The sequence below is a fragment of the Meriones unguiculatus genome, chromosome X (genome assembly GCF_030254825.1).
Source record: "Meriones unguiculatus strain TT.TT164.6M chromosome X, Bangor_MerUng_6.1, whole genome shotgun sequence".
Lineage (NCBI taxonomy): Eukaryota > Metazoa > Chordata > Mammalia > Rodentia > Muridae > Meriones > Meriones unguiculatus.
Genome location: NC_083369.1, coordinates 57429282 through 57444553, shown reverse-complemented (window position 1 = coordinate 57444553; position 15272 = coordinate 57429282). Strand labels below are relative to the sequence as shown.

Here is a 15272-nt window from a genome sequence, read left to right as displayed (position 1 = left end):
GTTCCCAACTTCCAGTCTTTTGAGTCTGTTTCTTAGTCACTACTGCATGATAAATAGGGAGAGCCACTTGGAGTATTACATAAAACATGATCCAGAGACCACATCTGAGAGAAGGACTTGACTCACTAATATACCTACTATACTGACCAAATACTCAAAAGAAGAAAAAGAGAGAAATAAAATCCTACAAACATTGCATGTTGGTTATTCAAAATGCACTTTTTATTCACTTTGACACAGATTATTTTTCAAATAACAGGAACACAATATCTTATACACATTTTTTGAGATTTTAGCAGCACCTGCAACAAGAGGATTATGGAACACCTCAGGATAAAATAGAGATGGCTGAGGCAGACACAAATACACCTGAAATTCATCAATCCACTGAAGACATATGAAATCTGAGGCCCCCTGAAAGCCAATACATGACAGTAAATAAATAAATAAATATTTTATATATTTTAATGGACTATTGAAAAACAGTATGCTTCTAATTAGAAATACATTACTCCAAGAATCCAAAAACACCTATTAAAATATTTTACTGCACATTCTAGATACACAGTCAATTTCGAAATGCATATGCACAGTTCCTGATACCACAGATGTCAGCTTTTGGTGTTTTTTTTGTTTTTGTTTTTGTTTTTTATCTTATCCAAACTATGTCAGCACTCACTGAATGTTACTCACTAAAATGCCACTTATTTGTAACTTACTGTTAAGTGCTTGATATTATGAAATGATTTTGTAGAGGAAAAAAGTATATGACTAAGAAGAAAGGGGCTTCAGTTTACCTGCCAGTAAAATTAACACTTGTCTTGATGGACAGGATGCCTATGAATTGAATCCTCATGTACTTTTATTTTTACTCAAATGACCACATGCCACGCTACAGAGACAAGTAGTTTTTGTGAACTGATGGAGATCTTTATGAAGGCCTGAGATCTACAAATAGAAACTATTATAAGCAGAATGCAAGTAGAAAGAGAAGGCCCTAGGTCTCATGCACTTAAAAAATAATTACCATTTATTAGTTTTGACATACATATTTTTACTCTGACATTACTGTAGCAAAATGCCTGTAGTATGTTGAAACCAGTGTGGTTGGCTATAGGCATAGGCAGGATAGGAACCAATATTTAAGAGCTGTGGGGTCCTAGTTCTGCTTTGACTTCTGGCATCTAAACTAAGTGGACAATAGGGTCAGGAATATATAATAATTGCAAATATTGAGTACATCTAGGTTGAAATACTGTCCTCCTCTTGTCTATGGGGCCAAAAGTACCAGAGTTCTTAAAGCACATAAGATCCCACATGTAAGGCTGATTCCATGTGTGGCTTCTTCAATGGAGAATTCTAGGCTGTATTCCTGTGAATGCTCCCAACCCATCCCAGGCTTACTTCTTTTGGTGGGGGACTTAGCTAACTGTCTTTCTCTACATTGGTTCGCAATTTTTATCATAAATGTTTTAAAAACACAGATTAAAATCTATGCAGGTCAATCAATAAAATCCAGATGGTACACTCATAATAAAGTATATAATTGGCAGTCATGATATTCAAAATTTGTCGAACCATTTTTGTTTTGAACATGGTGTCTTTGGGATATTTTAAAATGGTAATTGTTGTTAAAGGCTAATCCCAGAATGGCTTGAGGATTTTTAAGGCCCTCTCTATAGTCTTAACTATTATTTTTATATAAATCCAATCAGAAAATGGCACTGACATAGTTTGTAAATTCAGAACTTAAGCCTGAAGGAAACATGTATACCAAACATGTAGCCAGTACAGTCATTCTTTAAAAGCATTTTAACAGATGGTCATCCAGTGACTACTGTTACTGGGAGGGAGCTCACTATTAAGGCAGTCTATTCCACATTTGAACAAATATAATTATAAGAAATTCATCCTAACACAAAGTCAAAAAAATATCTGCTCTTTTGCTAGTTTTAATGTCCTAGTTTGGCCAGCTGAACATTCGGTGAGACATGCCAAGAATCAGATTCTACCTCTACACAAACAACTGAGTTAAGGAACCTGTGAGGAAAGACCATTACTCTACAATCTTTTCTGAAGCCTTCTTCATGAGCCAGCATGGTGAACCATAGGACTGTCTAAATTGTAGGCAGAGAGCACTGCACCCTAGGCCACATATGAAGCAGCATTGCTAAATTGATAAATTGTCACAGAAGCAATATCTCTATGCAGCAGCAGTAGACTTATGAAGGAAAAGCAGGCCAACCATGTGTTTGCAAAGATGGTTAGCATATTTAAGCATAAACCATTCACTAGTGTCCTGTGACTCAAATACATGGATTAGAACCAACCTCCAGTGTCATTAGAGTAATTCTTATTGAAATGAGTTTTTAAGTTCACATGAGAGTAAACCATACATAAGGATTTCAACATGTCAGTGTATATTTTCATACATCTACCTTCTCCTAACCATAACCACTTTTTTCCTAACTCATGTTTAGAAATACTTGCTTCCATTATTACTTTTGCTATAATAAAACTTAGAATCTTATTTTTCCCTTTGGTAGAAATGTCATAAAACTGCTTGGCAAGAGTCTGGTGGTGGCATTTTCTAGCTGGTTAATGGAACACTTTAAGCTCTTTCACTCCTTCATGCAGCTGGGTCCTAGGTTTAAACTGTGATTTTAAAATACTTAAATCTCTCAGGACGAAAACTTTCTGAAACGTCCTGGGACACACAAGAAGGGAAAATAGCAGAAATCACGCAAAAATACACTTGGCTCAATAAAGCTTTTTTTTCTCTTTAAACCACTCTACAACTTCAATTTGAAAGGTTCTGTTTCAAAACAAAACCTTATCTTTTACGTTCGTGTGTGTGTGTGTGTGTGTGTGTGTGTGTGTGTGTATCTGAACACATGTGCGTGCGTACATATTATCACAGAGGGCAGAGTAGTTTTATACTACAGACTGCCCAGTATAGTGCACACTTTTGAAGAGTCCCTATATCTAACAGCATGAGGAACTTGCTTTAGAGCCACTGTTCAAATCAACGGTGTGACCTAACATGCAGTGTTCCAGCTGTTCCTCTACAGCTAACACCTGCCTAACAGCTTCTTCAAAGGCCACTGTCACATTAGTATCATCTTTGGCACTTGTTTCTAGATAAGGGTAATTTCCATTCTCCATGCACCAGGCTTGTGCCTCCTCAGTCATCACTTGCCTATCCTCTTTGTCTACCTTGTTACCCAGAACCACAAAGGGGAAATGTTCTGGGTCCTTTACATCTGCATAGTAAATGAATTCTTTCTGCCAGTTACCAAGGTTCTCAAAGCTCTGCCGGTCATCCACGCTGAAGGTCAGCAGGCAGCAGTCTGCTCCTCTGTAAAATGGTGTTCTAAGGCTCTTGAAACGTTCTTGCCCAGCGGTGTCCCAGATCTGAAGGGTCACAAAGCGTCCATCTACCTCCAGGTCTCGGTTTAAGAACTCTACCCCTATAGTGTGAAAAGCCTGGGAGTCGAACTTGTTGGTTACATAACGGTTCATCAGTGAGCTTTTCCCAACTCCACCATCACCCAAGAGAATGACCTTTAAGAGAAGGGATTTCCCACTCATGATAGCAGCACCAAACAGGGAGACGGTTGCAAACAAAAGAACCTGAAAATACATGAAAAGGTAGGAAGGAAAATAGTTAAAACTGAAACAAATCACCTTTATAGCAAATCTCCCTGAATTATGAGGCCCTGATAATGATCTTACATCATCATTACTTGATTTAAAACATGAAAAGAAAGAAAATTCTTTTAATAAAAGGTGGAAAACCGGTCTTGTTTTTTCTGAGGAGACATCTTACCTGAGCAAGGAAAGGCTGAATGCCAAGAGTAAACCAACTAGCAGATGGCTCCACAGTTTGGTCAAGTCTGACACGATTCTAAGTGAGAGCCTAGAACAGGTATGCCACTCAAATGTATGACCATATTAGCTTCCAGTTTGGACAGTTCCAAACAATATGCAAACATAAAACTTATTTGGGGTTTAATGTTTGCTTCTGAGAGACCTAAATGCTCCTGAAAATTATATAAGCTCTATTCTTAATTTTGTCAGTAGAGATCTGGGTCCCAATTAGAGTAGAACGAAGAATATGGAAAAGAAGAAAAGGTCAATGTTCTTTAAGCATTTACCCCCATTAGACTTGCATTGAGGTGGGTAGTCTAATAAATGGATCTTCCATATTTTTTTTCTTTATGGTAAACGACACTTAAGTTTATAGCAGTTGACTAATATCAGTCTTGTTGTTCAAAAGGTATTGTTCAAAAGAGGATCTTACTGCCTTTAGAACTTAAGTTTTAATACCATAAAACCAATATATGAAAATTCATGATAAAATCTAAAGCACTAATAATCATGTGTTACTTTTCTTGTCACCTACACAACATATTTATACATGGGCCACCTAGAATAAGTGTTAAAATAAAAAAAATATTCTGTTAAGTACCGTCACAATAGGTCTATAGTGGAAACTCAACAATGATATTAATTGGGTAATATTTATGCAAGAGTCTTAAAAGAAGAAAACCTAAACACAGATCAAAGAAGTGCATGCAAGAGATTCTGAAAGCACACATATTTAAAAGGCAATTTGAAAACCATAAGTTCCTAAAATTATTTTGGATTGTAATGTATTTATAAATATTTACTTTTAACCAATGAAAATGTAAAATGTCAAAATTCATAGCATAATCTCATTAAATACCTACCCAGTTGTTTTTTTTTAATACAATTTCAACCTTCCCTTTTGTCCCTTTTGTCCCTTATTCTTTTATTAGGGCTCTGAAAAACAGAAAGAGAAGCAGAATTTTATTTTCATTTTTAAAATTTTTTTGGTGACTTTTTATTTTAATTTTTTTTATTTATTACAATTTTTTTCACTCTATATCCCAGATGTAACCTCTCCCTCATGCCGTCCCAATCCTGCCCTTCCTCCCTCTTGCCCCATGCCCTTCCCCCAGTCCACTGATAGGGAATGTCCTCCTCCCCCTCCATCTGACCCTAGCCTATCAGGTCTCATCAGGACTGGGAGAAGCAGAATTTTAATAATCTATAACAAAATGAAAATAAGTCTTTAGAAACAAAACCTACTCAATTCAGGGAAATGCTATCTGTCTCCCTGCTTGGTTGGTTTTTTTGAGACAAGGTCTCACTGTATAGCACAAGACATTCTGGAGTTTGCTATGTAGCTTAAGATGGCCTTAAACTCCTGATTCTTTTGCCTCAACACTCCTGAGTGATGAAGGTTGCAGGTATTCACAGTCATGACTAACTTGTAGCTGTCCTTACTACATTTGCTTAATATTAACAGTTAATTGTGGCATATCTTAATGAAGCAAAATTAGAATAGTGGTCCAAAAAGAAAAAAATGATTGCTATGCTTGTTAAATATGCTTTCTTGTTGTGAATTAAAGAAGCTGTTTAAGAAACAGCTCAGCTGCTTAATTATCTTATGTTATTTTGCAAAGCTAACCAGGTAGTTATTGACTATCTACAGTAGTAACTTAAATGTAAGCAATATCTCCTAAATTGTTAAGCTTTATTCCCCTTCTTAGGCTAAATCTACTCTATAGAATCTTAAATTTTCTACCATTTTAGTTTGCTTGGTTTTTGCTCACACTTTTTTTTTTTGCTTTCAAATTTCTGTCTTTGTAACTGGCTTAAGTGACAAATATCTCTTGAAATGGTGTGTAACTCATGTGTTAGCACGGTTTTTAATTCTCCTTTTTGTTTGGCTTTGCTTTTGATATGTTGAGGAGGGCACAGGGTGTCAGCAGGCTAGAAAAATCCTCAACCACTGAGTTATCCTCTCACTTTCTACTGTATTCTTAGTATTAGTTTATAACATAAATTTACAGTTCAAAACTCTTCAACTCTCATTTCTAGAAGCAACAGAAAGAATTACAAATTTGTGTAAACTATAGATGCTGTTATTAGCAGTGGATACCAAGTGACTTTTCTTACGTATCTAGAAAACAGGTGTTAACATCATTAAAGAACTCACTATCCCCACTTTCCCACCTGCAGGCAAATTCAATAGATGGGTCAAAACCAGCAAATATGGACACTAAATGCCCAGCTCCAGGAATAATAATCAGCATCAACAACAGTCTGACAATTCTCTAGTTGGTAATGTGCACACTTAACTCTAGGTACATAAACTATATGCTATGGGGAGAGGCAAAGGAAGGTCTACCTTGCTGCTTTACATTTATTTGTTTTCTAAAGACATTAGTTCATCTTTGTCCTTTAAAGTGTAACAATGCCTAGTTCCCTAACAATTTCTGAGCATCTATATATGGCATAGAATCTCAGTGCTGAAAGGATCTTGAGGATCTTCTAGTCTAATCCTTCTACTAATGTCTTAGAAAGCATTGAGTGCCTACTGTGAGCTGTTGTTACCATGGTGATCCTCTATATTAACCTATATATTCAACATTCTTAATGAAGCAACCCTTTCCTCATGTTGTGGTGACCCCCAACCATAAAATTATTTTTGTTGCTACTTTATAACTGTAGTTTTGCTGCTGTTATGAACCATAATGTTCATAATGTTATGAACCATAATCTGATATGCAGTATATTTTATATTGTGACACTTGTGAAATAGTTTTTGTCCCTACCCCCATAAATTAAGTCTCAATTAGTCAAGACTCACTGATTGAGAATTGCTGCACTACATACTCCCCATATCATTGCCAATGCCCATTTATTTGCTAAAAATAGGAAGATAAGAAGTTCAGGTTTGTCTCCTTGCCTTCAGTCACTAGATTCTGCTGACTTGGCCCCAAATACCCATTTCTAGTCCTCTCCTTCCACCTTCATTTTTTAAACTAGAGTTCTGCTGTGTTGACCAGGCTAGGGTCAGACTTGTGGTCTCAAGAAATTTATCCTTTTTCCAATTCCATGCTTCAAAATAGGTGAGATTACAGACGTTTATTACTGCACATGGCTCTGTTGACATTTGGCCAGCATCTTCTCACATCTATGTTATGAGAGCCTTTCAGATCTTCTGTTCCTGCCTCTGGTTTCTCTTCTCCCAATCAACTTTGTAAAGTTGTAGCGCTGAACACTCAAAAGATGCCAATTTCTTTGGAAATGTTTAAGGCAAAGACTTGCCCATAAGGAATTTACAAATAAACATCTAAACTTCAATCTCACAGTAAGGACTGAGGATGAAACCCAGTGGTGGGAGCACTTGGTAAAACATGTATGAGACCCTGAGTTGGATCCTCAGTGGAGTTCTATTTCATACTAGAGAAATAAAGTAGGATAACTACTGCTCAAAGCAATTGATTAAATATTTTAAAATAACCAGAAGAGGAGGTACCTCAGTTAATTGGTAGAGTACTTGAATACACTGAGTTTGACCCTCAGCACCTTGTAAAACTAAGCATGTTGACAGATACATGTAACTGTAACACTCAGGAAGTGGACTCAAGATAATAGTTCAAGAGTATATTCAGCTAGAGGAGTTCAATACTGTTTTGTGATACACAAGAACTTACGGAGAGGAGTGAGGCTTGAGAGGTATGGGTAAGAGATAAAGTTCTGGAGGTGAGAATAAACAGAATGTGTCATATGTTTGTATGAAATTTTCAATGATCAAATTTAATAATAAAAATATTTAGACATTTAAAAAAACAAAAGTAATTTTCCACTGAGTACTTTATAGGAGAAAAGACCTCAGAATATGAAAGTACCCAATACATACAAATGATTAATATTTGAAGACATGGAAGCAATTATTACCCTTTGATCATTATACATTCTATATTTGCACAGAATGATCATATTGTGCTTCATAGATATGTCCACATTTTATGTCTCAATAAAACATCTCATTCTTTGCAGTTGATATTATCCCACTGTTTGATGTTGTTAACAGACTTCTTTAAAAAAAAAGCTATGTCTTTTCACAACTGATTTAAACATTTTAAATAGTAGGTCTTCTGCTTGTGTATGTCTTTGAAGCTTGTTTCAGTATGTGGTGCCAGAATCCATTACAGAAATAAGCAATAAGTATTTATGATTTAATAGATAGGTAGGTATCCAGAATTGATGCCTTGAAATTTATGCCAACAATCGATCCTAAAATACAAATTATGAATTTATCTGGATCCCTTTCCAGAAAGGACTTAGCAGAAATTCCACCTGTTGAAAGTCAATGGATGATTTTCAGTTTCCCTTTTGCTACACTCATATTTAAAAATATATATATATATATTCAACAGTATCTCTTTTCCTACCCAAAACAAGTAAAGAATAATAATATCCATTTTTTCCGTGGTTGCTGTCATCCCTGTTATTGTGTTTGAAGATGAGGATAATATATATTAGTACAGATTCAAACTGAAATGAACTAGCACAGTATAAAAATCAATGAAATCAAAGTCCCTCCCCCCAGTGATGCCAAATTTGGTTCAACATAAAAATAAGAAAGCATTAAGCTGAGAGAAGGATTTTTTTGATAACAACAAATATATCTAACATGAGGAGAACTTCATTATGGCTCCCATATATAAAAGATCTGAAACAAATATTCTTTTTTTCTCTTTTAAATCCCTGGTACTGGGAATCAAACCCAGGGCACTGTGTATCAAACACTCCACCACTAAGCTACACCTCCAGACCTTGGACCACAATATTTATTGTAATTTTGCTACCATTAATAGAAATCTAGCTTTGACTCAAATATTGTCTTGGATAATAGAATGAATCAGGAATTCATATAACCAATATTCCTAGCTCTTTACTCTGCAGTGCACTTGAATCCTTTTGAATTACCTAAGTTTGCACCCACACAGGCTTGTTAAAATTACCGTATTTAGCTGGGAGGTGCTTGAGATTGGGAGCAGAGGCAATAAAATAAAGGTTGGATATTTTTAAATAACACATTTTATTATGAGTACAGAGAGAAAAGAGGAACACAAGCAAATTGGCAGTATCACTTCAGTTTCCATGGGGTGGAATGATGCTCACAATTAGTAGCGCAGGTTGTTTGGGAGCAAGTCTTGACAGGGGTGTGCACTGCAGGGCTTGGTGGGAGAATAGAAGGGGGGTGGGCAACGGATGAGAGTAGCCTTGATGGAAGTCTGCACAGGGAGGGGACATGTTTGGAGCTGTGAGCAAAGCCCATCTTGTGGCGAAATGTTGATTAAGGCTATTTAATTTACTGTTTAATCCTGAAATAAGATTCAGAAATACTTCACTGAAGGAATGGGTGTGGCTTTTTGTAGTGTATGAAAAAATGAACACCAGAAATGATTGATCTTTAAGACCCTCTAATTTAAATGGTGTGGGCTGCTTCCCATGCTACCTGATGCTAGGAAGGGGGGTGTTTCATGGCGGGGAAGCCCTGTGACGCACTCATTTTACTTTGCAGAGCTCAGTTAGCAGCTACACCCATGCTATGAAGTCTAGATGCCATAGCTGTCGTGCCACCAAAATGCTATTTCTTACTTCATGCTGGCATTCACACCATATATGAAACTAAGTTTTTAGTGTGTTAATTCATGTCTAATATTTCACTTTTCATAACGGTTCTGAAGCAATAAGCTTAAAGACACACTTGATAGGAACTTGGCACTGTCCCCAGGCCACGTCTTCCTTAATAGGCTGCCTGGAAGTAAAGGTTTTCAGGACACTAATAAAACGTCCTTAGGAGACCAGAAATGTTGGCATATCTATGGCAGGTACACTGTTTTAGTATTGGGAACTTGGAAAGTGAAATATCATGCATAGTCCCAACTATCTCAGACCCAGGTCCTTTCACCTCATCCTCAGATCCCAGAGCTGGTCGACTGTGGCGCATGCGCAGTGAACCACACCCGCTCCCCACGGAGCCCTGCGCCTCTCTGTCCTGCTCTGGCAGCCACTCCAGATTACTCAGCAATGCCCCCCTCCATCATCACCTCTCTCGGACTACAACCTCAGCAGCTTCTAGTCTCCTTTACTGAGGTGCCAGTAGTCCCAGCGATGACCTGAGCTGTCCTTTCTCCCTCTTCTCCCAGGGCCCCCCATCTTCTGGCCTCCCGGGTCCGTCAGCCCTAGCCCCCTCCTCCTGCCCACGCGCAGACACCTTACCCACCACAATAGGAAGGAGAAAGGACAGGGCTACAGATGCCAGACAGATGAACTCTGCGTGCCTCTAGCCTGGCTCCTCAGTGACCGGGTCACAGTTCGCACTGCCACCTTGTCCTCAATGGGGCAGCAAGTGCAGCTTGGACCTCGGTGGCCTGACAGCTGCCGCTCGCTCCCGCCGCTGCCGCCGCGCAGCGTCTCGCGCCCGCGCCCGCGCCTGCCAGGGGAGGGGGCTGGGCCTGCGCCGCCTCCTCATGCCCCCTTCCTGGTGCGCGGGGACCCGCTGTAGCCGCCTCCCTCCAGCTCCTGTAAAGAGTGTTCCCTGGCTGGCTTGCTTTTCCTTCTAGTTTGTCCAACCCTAATCTCCCTCGTCTTTTGTCCCCTCCCAGTTGATTAGAAGTCACAGTGACAATGGACCATCAAATAATTGTCTTAATGTCTCTTCTGCCTAGGGCCTAAAGTCTCAGGCAGAACTAGCTATAGCCTCATTTTCCCACAATGACTCTTCTATTTACCTCATTTACCAAAGAAACAAATCTTTAATTTTTTTTTTATCTGCTTATTCTGTTTTGTTTTTGTGCCAAGAGGTTAATACATACACCTTCTTGCTTCAAATAGTACCGGAAAACACATGATTGCAGCACATTAGGAGGCCCTGTTAGTGCCCATTGCTCAAGAAAGTCTCATGAGTCTTCAAAAGGAAAGATCGACATCGACATCTGTAACTCAGCCAGACAAAACACATAGCCCTTTATGCCTCCTTACCAATTACCATTCTAGAGAATCACAGACATCCATACCTGAGGTTCCTGGAGTTGCTACTAGAGTAGAATTCAATGTTCCAGTTATGCCCAGCCACCAAACTAGTTTCTCAGGACCTTTTTGTGGCCCTCTGGTATCTGCAGCTAATTTGTGATTACGCCCACCCCTGTCCACCCAGAAAACCAAAGGAAGGCAAATCTCTTGAAGTAATTTAGCCTGCATGGCATCTATTTCTCAGATACATTTATGTCTTAAGCTTCACTACTTTCTGAACACCCATGTGTGTATGGCACTGTCCCCTCCCACCATATGTTCCTCTCACACATACCACCCCTCCATCTCTGCCACTCTCCCATTCTCTTTTCAAAAGACAAACCAACCAATCTCTGCAAGGCTCTGATTAAGTGCTACTTTTCAGGATAGTCTTCTCTATAATCCCAGAATGAAGACAGTGCCTCGATTTATCCTTTATAGGCTCTTTGTAGATTGCTGTGCTTTTCTTTTACATTGCAGTCATGTGCGCATGATTATATATATATTTAATAATAGTTATTTGGTTATAACAGTCTACCCCACTGAACTGTACAGCACTGTCGGTTCAGACACTGTGTTTAAGTTCACAACGGTATCCGCCCCCAATCAGGATGCATATTATGCATTAAGAAAGTATTCATTAAATATGAATGAATGAGATTTCACCAATAAATATTGATATTTTTAAATGAGTGGACCTAATGGAATCACTTGCATGGTTTAAACTCACCCCACTTCTTACATAAACACACTATAATATTCTTATGATGAAAAAAAGATACATAGCATCCTCTAAAGTAATTTTTACTGGTTCTAATTTTCAATAAAAGAAAATTACTGAGCATGATCCTTCTACAGCTTGGGTATGGTTTGTTCGTGTGGTGAAACCCCCAATGTGATAGTATTATGGTAGTTCTGCCTTTAAGAGAGAGAGCCTGGTGGAATGTCATTAGGTCCTGAGGACTCCACCCTCAGGAATGAATTAATGATGATTTCACAAAATGGGTTGTGTCTCTCAGGAGTGAACTAAATATCATGGTAGTGAGAGACTAAAAAGTAAGGGCACACCAAAAGGATAGACATTGAAAAAGGGAGAAAGCAAGGAACAGGACAGGAGCCTACCACAGAGGGCCTCTGAAAGGCTCTACCCTGCAGGGTATCAGAGCAGATGATGAGACTCATAGCCAAACTTTGGGCAGAGTGCAGGGAATCTTATGAAAGAATAGGGAGATAGAAAGACCTGGAGGGGACAGGAGCTCCACAAGGAGAGCAACAGAACCAAAAAAATCTGGGCACATAGTCTTTTCTGAAACTCATAATCCAACCAAGGACCATGCATGGCGATAACCTAGAACCCCTGCTCAGATGTAGCCCAGGGCATCTCAGTATCCAAGTGGCTTCCCTCGTAAGGGGGGCAGGAGCTGTCTCTAACATGAACTCAGTGGCAGGCTTTCTGATCACCTCCTACTGAGGGGTGGGGCAGCTTTACCCGGTCACAGAGGAAGACAATGCAGCCAGTCCCGATGAGACCTGATAGGCTAGGGTAAGAGGGAAATGGAGAAGGATTTCCTTATCAGTGGACTAGGGGAGGGGCATAAGGGGAGAAGAGGGAGGAAGGGTGGGATTGGGAGGAGATAAGGGAGGGGGACACAGCGGGGATACAGAGTAAATAAATTGTGATAAATGATAATAATAATAAACCCAAGCTCTTTACAAGTCTCGGGTATTTTAGCATAGTAGTACAGAATGGATTAAGGTCTAAATATTTGTATGAATACATTCGATTTATATATGTGTCATATTTGTACACATATACTTTATGTTTACTATGTACTATTTTATATATATACATTATAAAACACACACACTGAAAATACTCCAACATAGAAATTGTGATAGAATGAAAGTAAATATGTTGATGTTACAAAATTTATTTTCTGCACCCTAATGAAATGTTTTGTGAATGGCTGTAAATAAATGTCCTTAGTAGAGACTCATCTTCAGGCATATTAATCTATATTTGTTTGTTCTTTTCTAAGAGATGCTGTTTTCTGACAGTTTTTTTAATTTAATTTAATTTTTTTATTATTAGTTACATTTCTTTAACTCTGTATCCCAGTTGTATCCCGCTCCCTCATTCCCTCCCAATCCCACCCTCCCTCCCTCATCTCCTCCCTGCACCTTTCCAAGTCCACTGATAGGGGGGACCTCCTCCCCTTTCATCTGACCCTGTTTTATCAGGTATCTTCAGGACTGGCTGCAAAGTCCTCTGTGGCTTAGCAGGACTGCTCCTCCCTTGGGGGGTGGGAAGGTCAAAGAGCCTGCCATTGAGTTCCTGTCAGAAATAGTCCTTGTTCCCCTCACTTTGGGAAACCAATTGGTTACTGAGCTACCACGGGCTACATATCCAAGCAGAGGTTCTAGGTTATATCAATACATGGTCCTTGGTGGAGTGTAAGTCTCAGAAAAGACCCCTGTGCCCAGATATATTTGGTCCTTGTGGAGCTCCTGTCCTTTCCACGTCATACTAACTCCCCTTCATTCATATGATTCCCTGTACTCTGCTGAAGGTTTGGTTATGAGTTTTAGTATATGTTTTGAAACACTGCTAGGTAGAGTCTTTCAGATGCCTTCTGTGGTAGATTCCTATCATACATCCAGTGCACATCCCATTTGTCTTTCTAAGTGAGCATTGATCATCTTACCCCGTGTCTGCTTTCTTGTTTATCTTCTTTAGGTGTAGAGATTTCATTATGTTTATCATATCTTGTAAGTCTATATAAACGAGTATATACCATTTTTTCTTTCTCCTTCTGAGATACATCACTCAGAATGATCTTTACTAGATCCCACCATTTGCCTGCAAATTTCATGATTTCCTCCTTTTTGATTGCTGAGTAGTATTCCATTGTGTAAAGATACCTCAATTTCTCTATCCATTCCTCCATTGATGGACATCTGGGTTGTTTCCAGGTTCTGGCTATTACAAATAAAGCTGCTACAAACATGGTTGAACAAATGTCCTTGTGTACTTGAGCAAATTTTGGGTATATACTTAGCAGTGGTATAGCTGGGTCTTGAGGAAGCACTATTCCTAATTGTCTGAGAAAGCACCAGATTGACTTCCAAAGTGGTTGTACCAGTTTACATTCCCACCTGCAATGGAGGAGGGTTCCCCTTCCTTCACAACCTCGCCAGCATGTATTTTCACTTGAGTTTTTGATCTTGGCCATTCTGATGGGTGTAAGGTAAAAATCTCAGGATCATTTTGATTTGCATTTCCCTAATGGCTAATGAGGTTGAGCATTTTTTAAGTGTTTCTCTGGCATTTGATATTCCTCTATGGAAAATTTTCTGTTTAGCTCTGTTCCCTATTTTTTAATTGGATTACTTGGTTTGTTGCTTTTCAGCTTCTTTAGTTCTTTGTATATACTGGATATTAGCCCTCTGTCAGATAAAGGGTTGGTGAAGATTCTTTCCCAATCTGTAGGTATTTGTTTTGTTTTGATGATGGTGTCCTTTGCTTTACAGAAGCTTTTAAAAATCAGAAGCCCCCCGGTATACCAAAGACAAAAAGTCCGAGAAAGAAATCAAGAAAACAACACCCTTCATAATAACCACTACTAACATAAAGTACCTTGGGGTGACACTAACCAAGCAAGTGAAAGACCTGTTTGAGAAAAACTTGAAGCCTCTGAAGAAAGAAATTGCAGAAGATATCAGAAGATGGAAAGATCTCTCGTGCTCATGGATTGGTAGGATTAACATTGGGAAAATGGCCATCCTGCCAAAAGCAATCTACACATTCAATGCAATTCCCATCAAAATACCAACTCAATTCTTTACAGACCTTGACAGAAAGATTCTCAGCTTCATATGGACAAACAAAAAACCCAGAACCTTCAAGACGATCCTGGACAACAACAGATCATCTGGAGGTATCTCCGTCCCTGATCTCAAGCTGTACTACAGAGCAATAGTAATAAAAACTGCATAGTATTGGCATAGAAACAGAAAGGAGGATCAATGGAACAGAATAGAAGACCCAGAAATAAACCCACACACCTATGAATACTTGATTTTTGACAAAGAAGCCAAAACCATTCAATGGAAAAAAGACAGTATTTTCAACAAATGGTGCTGGTCCAACTGGATGTCTACATGCAGAAAAATGAAGATAGAACCATATTTATCACCCTGCACAAAACTAAAGTCCAAGTGGATCAAAGACCTCAACATAAAACCAGATACTCTAAATCAGTTAGAAGAAAAAGTGGGGAACAGCCTAGAACTCATTGGCACAGGAGACAACTTCCTGAACAGAACACCAACACAACAGCACAGGCTCTAAGAGCAACAATCAATAAATG

At 38.8% G+C, this 15272-nt stretch overlaps 1 protein-coding gene across 2 annotated transcripts; it reads right to left on the bottom strand.

Moving 5' to 3' along the window:
* Positions 1–204: 204 nt before the first annotated feature.
* Rab9b (RAB9B, member RAS oncogene family) lies at positions 205–10464 on the bottom strand. 2 transcript variants are annotated; one of them, XM_060374531.1, is made up of 3 exons: positions 10111–10464; positions 4734–4806; positions 205–3633 (listed from the first exon to the last, which is right to left on the bottom strand). In XM_060374531.1, the coding sequence occupies exon 3, from the start codon at positions 3589–3591 to the stop codon at positions 2986–2988; it is 606 nt and encodes a 201-aa protein (XP_060230514.1). In that variant the 5' UTR covers positions 3592–3633; positions 4734–4806; positions 10111–10464; the 3' UTR covers positions 205–2985. The 2 variants fall into 2 exon arrangements, with proteins under 2 accessions (XP_060230514.1, XP_021517266.1); XM_021661591.2 differs by having other exon boundaries at positions 10115–10464.
* Positions 10465–15272: the final 4808 nt, after the last annotated feature.

Excerpts from the sequence above, each read along its gene's own strand:
- Rab9b (XM_060374531.1), bottom strand. The coding sequence starts at position 3,591 with ATGAGTGGGAAATCCCTTCTCTTAAAGGTCATTCTCTTGGGTGATGGT.